The 7,099-nt window shown below is 43.8% G+C and overlaps 1 protein-coding gene across 2 annotated transcripts in view; it reads left to right on the top strand.

Annotated features, from left to right (window-relative positions):
* The first annotated feature begins 3,123 nt into the window (after nt 1-3,123).
* The window catches only part of LOC119374048 (dihydroxyacetone phosphate acyltransferase), a 72,963-nt gene continuing 68,987 nt past the window's right edge, over nt 3,124-7,099 (top strand). Inside the window, exons 1-2 of one of the 2 annotated variants that reach the window (XM_037644113.2) lie at nt 3,124-3,291; nt 5,290-5,539. In XM_037644113.2, the coding sequence (XP_037500041.1) occupies nt 5,345-5,539 (195 nt within the window). In that variant the 5' untranslated portion in view covers nt 3,124-3,291; nt 5,290-5,344. Of the gene's footprint in view, nt 3,295-5,289; nt 5,540-7,099 lie in introns of both variants that reach the window. The other variant, XM_037644112.2, reaches the window with a different exon arrangement.

Below are 7,099 nucleotides of genomic sequence, written 5' to 3'. Positions count from 1 at the left end.
TAAGCGAGAATTCGTCTTAACCGAGTTCGTCCACCATTGTGTGATGGCGATGCCAATGCGCCTGGCCCCTCTGACGGGAGTGCGCCGCGATCGTGGTTTCGGTTTCGTACTCGATTGTAATGCACTGACCATTTTTGTTCCTGTTGTCGCTTTCTTTTTCTTTTTCCCCACTCCCCTTGCGTTTGCCCCTCAGACCACGGCAGAGGGGCCCCAAGCTTTTGTGTTGTTCTGTTCTCCTTTGTACTCCAGCTGGGAAACCGAAGAACAAACAGGGGGGGGGGGGTACAAAAGGACCCAATGGCTTGGGGGTCCCACTTGTAAATCCCCCTACTCTTTTTGTTGCTTTCTTTGCTGATAAAGCCCACACCTCCCCCACCCATAGGCTGGGGGTGAGAGGGGATACAGGCTTTATCCGCTGACCAGTCTTCTTCATTTATCTCGAGCCCTCCGCGTCGTCGCGATTTGCTTCGCGTCTTTGCTCCAGGAAGCACTTTTTTTCATCTTTTTTTGCTTTTTCTCGGTCCCCTGAATGCCCCACCAAGACTGCAGTGTTCGTTTCGCAGAATCGCTAGCGTTGTTGATCACCGCGAAAGTTCGTCTTAACAGAAGAGTACAGTTGGGCGGTTCGTCTTAAGCGAATTTTTTTTGCATTGAGTCTATGGGAAACCAAACAAATGGTCCCGTGTTGTTCGGTATAAGCGAGAATTCGTCTTAACCGAGTTCGTCTTAACAGGAGTTCACTGTATTGTGAAAAAGAAATGTGTACCTTCCATGCTCTGTGGCTGTCACCTTTTATTTATTTATGTATTTTTGATTGGCCTTGTATTTTTAAACCTGCCGAACTTCCTTGGTTGGTCCAAAGAGCTGCTGTAGTGTCCCTATATGGCTACAGAACAGTGTAACGGGTTTTAATTGCTGACCACTGCAGCTGCGTTCTACCTGGGGCTTAATTAAATAATGCCCCGAGCTTCGTTTGCACGTGAAAGAACTCTATGTGGACTCTCGCGTATGTCATAATGTTCCTGTTGCATTGGGATCATCAGGCCGAGTCAACCAGTCAATCACGCAAGTAATGTATCTTTATTTCTCTTAGTTCTTTTGACTCTTAAGTCTCTCGTATTATCGGCATAGTAGATGTCTAATCTTTTTGCTTTGATGTGAGGGATTTGATAAAGGGTTGGGAGGGAGAGCACTGGCAAAATTAAAACAATTTTTTATATACCAGGAAAGGATACAGGAGATATTTCATGAAACTTTTCTGTGTGGGTCACAGCTGCTTGTCAAGAGGCACTGTGGACATGTGCCTAGTTTGCGAAACACTTCATGTACACAGCTGTAGTAGACAACCGTATGAAGTCAGCCATATGAAGCTATAGCTTGGAAGCTTTACAAGACATAATTGCAGTATACAGAAAGGTGACTTGCATAGGCAAGCTAGCCAACGCATAACTTTTTTTTCACTCCTGCAAAATTTAGAAATGTAAAGGACATACCTTCTCTATGTTTGCTGGCATGGGGAATTCTTGTGGCAGTACATATTTCTACCCACCTTTTCTTCTCGTATAGATGTGGTGTGTACGTTGTTTAGAATAACAGAGAGCTGAGCTAGTTGGTAAGTATTCATTCTAAAAAGACAGGGCGTGCAAACACGGACACAAGAAAGAAGTCAGGACACCACAAACGCCGACTAACGTTGTTTGAAATTGACTTGCTGCTTACATTTTTCTTAGTGAGAGAAGATGGTGCGGGTTTTAAAAGAATGCAAAGCTAAGGACTGCTAGAAGATGTCTGCTGTGGCAGTGTTTTGTATTGTCAGTCAAGGCAAGCAAATCGTATCGGGTATGGTGTACACACCCAATGCAGAAGCACACATGGTCAAGTGCTAGAGGTACCAACGTAAGCGTTCTAAATTATAGAATCTAAGCCTGCAGTTTTTTCATGCATCTTGTTGTGTGTACTGCAGTGAACTTCCTAATTAACACTGTTAATCGAATAAGTGGGACCTAAGACTCTTATGAACACAAATCTTGGTCATCCTGTTGGTCTTTGTACAGATGTACCGGTGCTTTCTGGTCAGTGGTTGGTTATGACTCTTTGTTGCTCACCAGCATCCTGATATGAAATAAAACAGTCAACAATCCAGCTAGTCATCAAGGCTGGCTGACAAAAGATTTATGTTGATGTTCAACAACTGCAAGCTTTGGGAAATTATACACGAGGGATGTTAGGAGGTGAAACCTTATGTGAGGTTCGTATGCTATTTCCATGGAAGCAAACCAAGCACTGAAGAATCGAGACAGAGAAACGTTTTTCTTACGTGCATGTCACAAAGGGTTCATATGCTATAACATCTATTAAATTTTCTTTAATGCTACACTGCACAAGTAATGCAAGTGCACTAAACTACTGAGTTAGTTGTATTAGCTAGTTAATAATTAAGCTCATGATACAGTTGAATTTTTCTGCTCATGGTCTGTAATGTATCTTGTCTCCCTCCCACTCCCTGATTATTATTACTGTTACTATTATTTATTTTGTTTATTAATGTTACAGTCAAACTTGGATATAGATCACAAAAGAGTTCTTAAATCGGTAATTCGATATATAAAATATTTTACATATCGAAAATATATTCAAGGAGATCTTTCAACTGTCCGATACACACAATAATTCGTTATATGTGGGTTCGACATGCTTTTGAATAAAATCTTCGAGATGAAAATTAATATAGGAGTCTTGCCGCACGCTGGCATCGGTCCCTGCTTTTCATGTACAACACATTTTAATAGCATCACGGAACACGGCGAAAAGAAAAAAAGGCAAATAAACGCAAAAAAAGTAGGCTGCTCTACGCGGTTTTGGTTTCGGTTTCAGGACTCAGTCTCGTCTCATTCAATTGACGGCGACGGCAAGGATGAACCGTTTTCGAGTAGTCACACTGTTGAGCAATTAAACAGGGACAGCTGCGACGCATTGTAGCTGCAACCACAACGTCGTTGTTGACATAAGAGATGAGATCGCAAACACCGAAACACTCAAGCAAGTGAGTCGATCGGCTAACGAGTGGCGTGATGGCCGACGAGCCAATCCGGTAAGCGTGCAACATCGAAGAAAAAAGCAGCAAAAAAATGCAAAACAGAAAGGAGAACCACGCCTGCCGTGGTTCTTTCTGCCGGCTAAACATCATCGATGCTTAGGCAACGATCCTACGCTCGTTTGAGCGATAATCGCATCGACTGAAGAAAGAAAAGAAGCGTCGATTCGTACACCGCTATGTCGTCGACGTGAAAGGTAGTACGTAACTGGTTTTTCTCTTCTCATTTGCAAGGGCATACCGTCGATGCATGCCGTTTTTCCTGGATGCCTGCGGCATTTTAGAAGTGTGTGCTGTTCTCTCTCCCACCGGCGCGATTTTGCGGTTTTTACGGAGATCTTGGCGATTGTATAGATCCTTCAGCGATCGGCGCGTTCGGTAAGGTATTCCGAAGGTTTTCGTGAAATGCCTACGCTAAATGCAGCCTTGCTTGCATGTTGCTCCTGTGTTTACACCGGCATATTTGCTGGGACATATTCGCTAGCTGTGTCGGGAGATAACCCCTGCCAATGTTCGCGCTAATATTCAACGAGCTTGTGAAGCTGTCCTTTCGGAACACACCTTTTTCTCTTCCACGCTATGCCCTGCGAGCCGGTCAAATACACACCTGTGCGCGCTGCAATCACAGCAACTGCTGTTGCTGATCGGTTTGGGCTGTTTACCGGTACATTCGCTGTACTGTTATATTTTTAGTGTTATAGGCAGCGTAAATCTTTGCGTCTTTGACGAAGTTATGCAGAGCGTTAGAAGTCGATGAGTATTGTCTTATCGGTTTAACGTTGTTCCTACCTGAATAGATAGGGACGGGGTACAATACACAGCGGTATATATAAATTCCGATGGTCGGGAATGTTTTGTTCGTGTGTTGTGCACACTGTTATTGTGTTGTGCAATAACAGTGTCGAAAATGTTGTGAAATATATATGTAGTAACGAGCACGCGACGGTATACTAACGCTTTAGTCATCGGGGCTCAGCCGTGTATATTTTTTTTCTTTTTTTTTTCCAAGAGATATGTATCGGTTCTCCTACATCTGTAGGCTTTAATGAGAGGCTGCACGTTGCATGTGGTTAGTAACAATTCTTGATGAGGGCTAGTTGATTCATATTTAGACGAGAGTATCGATAAAACAGCATGGCTAGAACAAGGACACCGATGGAACGAATACCACAGGACATGCGCTGGCTGCCAACTGCAAGTTTATTTGCATCAGGAAGCAGGCCTTTTACACACTCTCAGACTAGATGTAAACACTGTTCACAATCAGTAAACAAAGCAGACAATCTTTTTTTTGAAAAGTTTATCCTCTATGATAACGATTCTCTCTATGACACGATTCGAAAAGAAAGTCACAACCATGTCAATGCCCCCTCACTTGTGTTATCAGAAAGATAAACGTTCTGAAAGAAGATTGTCAGTTTTGTTTAGTGATCTAGAAGGATTTGTACATGTCTACTCTGAGATTGTATAGAAGGCCGGTTTTCTTGAAGTAAACTTTCAGTCTGCAGTCGGCGCTTGTCCTGTGGTATGCATTCCTTTAGTGTCCTTGTTGTAGTTACACTGTTTCATGCTCTCATCTTGCATGTGACATTCTAATACTGCAGCCTGCACAACCAAGCAAAATAATTATTTGACGAAACTAATTCATTTTACTCCTTGCCTGCATGTTTTGCCTTGATGCTGGTTAAAAAGGGTGGACGTATATCATGGCATAGGTTTACTACATTTTGTGACGTCAAATGTTGTATCTTGCAGCATCTTACCCAATGCATCTCCTACACCGCGTGTTGTCTTCCTTGTAAAATGGATAAAGCAAATCTTCGGCAATCATAAGCTTGATTTAATTCATGATTTAAGTGTATCTCCAGCATGTGTATTTGAAAGACTAGTTTACTTTCATGTTCATTGATTTGCACGTTTAAGACTGGCTGATTATTTCATTTACAATATTGTCACATATTGTTAAGTTGCCTATAGCTTCTCAAGCTTGCATCATAGCCTCATTCGTGACACATGCTTAGTTGAGAGTGATCAGTAGCAAGAAGAGGGTGCCTTGTAACAAGTGAGTCGACGTTAATTCCTTCCGCATTAGTTTGTTCTTGGTAGGAGCCTTTCAGACTTGCAAATTTCATGCACATCTCAATGCAGTTATCCCTTGCATCTCATTTTTCATGCATCATGTGCTGAAACGACAGGAGCCTACAGAGCTGGAAGTGAAACAGTGAAGGAAGCACAGCTTCTGTTGCCATCATGAGCACCGGCTACATCACGTTGAATGGCGAAAGGTTCGATGACCTTCTCCACGACCGGCGCACGATCGGAGACCTGTCGTGGTGCACGCGAGAATGGAGCTGCCCCAAGTACCGCTTCTTTGGCAACCGGACGCCACACCAGATCAAGCAGGAGGTTCTGAGCAGCGCACGTGTACAGAAGGCCATTGCCGAGGTAATGCACTTGAATTGTTGAAATCGTAAGTTGGCGGGAGCATCGACAAACTTTGTAATAATGAGCACATACACTCCTGCTCTGACACTTTATGTTCCCAGGACTACACCTTCTCTATACTTTTCTTGCTTTTTTTTTTTCATGAACCATAGCTGTCATGTTGAAAATTTTGCACTGAAAACGACACGTAAGGGAAGGGAGAGAACGCCACACGAGCGCCTACTATGAACTGCAGGTTTATTTTCTGAAAGGTAAATGTGTGGTGAAAAAAGTTCTTGTGCTCTAGCATGCGAAGATGAACTACCCTGTGAAAAACTAACGTAAAAGTCAAGAAAAGGTATGTATGTGTGAACAGGGCTGATCACACAATATAAAGCAAGATATTAAAGTTCAGTGGTCTTGCCGCTAAAGCATCTGAAGAAAAAGATCTTTCTCATGCAGTTCTAGAGAGGGCCACCTTACATATCTCAGCCGATTTTTCTTGGTATTCTGTGCCTCGCTGATCTCTCTCATCATTCAGTCCACATGTTGAAGCAAAGCTGACGAACATGCAATACTGACTGCTGATCTGCAATCTTGGCAACATATTGCCAAGTGAGACCAACTGGCTGGTCCCTTCATTGTGTTTAGCCGTTCTTTCAGGTGTGCACACAAGCACCTGCGACTCTGTCCCAGATGACCACAATCGAGGTGCTTGGGCTTCTTCGCGGAGTGGTCAGGGCTACTAAGTTCCGATTTCCCCAACAATGCTCTGTCGCGCAGAATACGTGTTCATTGTATGTCTGCTTGATCTCTTTGCCACCAGGTGCCGCCACAAAACCCGGCAGCTCGCGTTTCTTGCGAAGTACAAACGCGAAGGAGCCTATCAGATCATTTGCACGAGTGATATCACAAAACCGTGCCATATCCCAAATGCGAGGGCGGCTTAGAATACGGTACAGTGGGCGCTGTGATCTGTAGTGATCCATGTACCTTACACACATACTACAATACAGTAGACTCTCGTTAAATAGAATCTAAAGGGACCAGGAAAATATGTTCCAGTTAAAGGAGTTCCGTTTACTGAGATGAACAGGGGAGCAGAATTCCAAGTACAAAACCAATAACATTAAAATGAAAGAATGGGAATTTTAAACCCTTGAGGGTTTTCGCCGTACATGTACGGCAGAAGCTTCCTGGTACCAAAGGGTTTTCGTCGTACATGTACGGCATAGCGTTTATTTTTAAAACGCGCGCCTTTTTCGATCATTTCTCTTGCTTGGCCTGTGCTGCCACACTTCGGGACCACGTGGAATTTTTTTCATGCGCCGATGTCTCTCCGTTGTATTTTTTTTTTCGCTTCCCAAAACGGCGCGCCGGCTATCGCTCGCCCATCTGAGCGCGTTCGCGGTGCAGCTGGTTTAAAGTGCGCGCCTTTTTCGATGATTTGCTTGGCATGTGCTGCCACGCTTTGGGAATACGTGGAATTTTTTTCATGCGCCGATGTGTTTCCCTTGTTGCTTTTTTTATGCTTCGCAAAACGGCGCGCCGGCTATCGCTTGCGCAACCGTGCGCGCCCGC

The sequence above is a fragment of the Rhipicephalus sanguineus genome, chromosome 11 (genome assembly GCF_013339695.2).
Source record: "Rhipicephalus sanguineus isolate Rsan-2018 chromosome 11, BIME_Rsan_1.4, whole genome shotgun sequence".
Lineage (NCBI taxonomy): Eukaryota > Metazoa > Arthropoda > Arachnida > Ixodida > Ixodidae > Rhipicephalus > Rhipicephalus sanguineus.
Note: the sequence above shows the minus strand (reverse complement) of the source record. Positions and strands in the feature narration are given on the sequence as shown.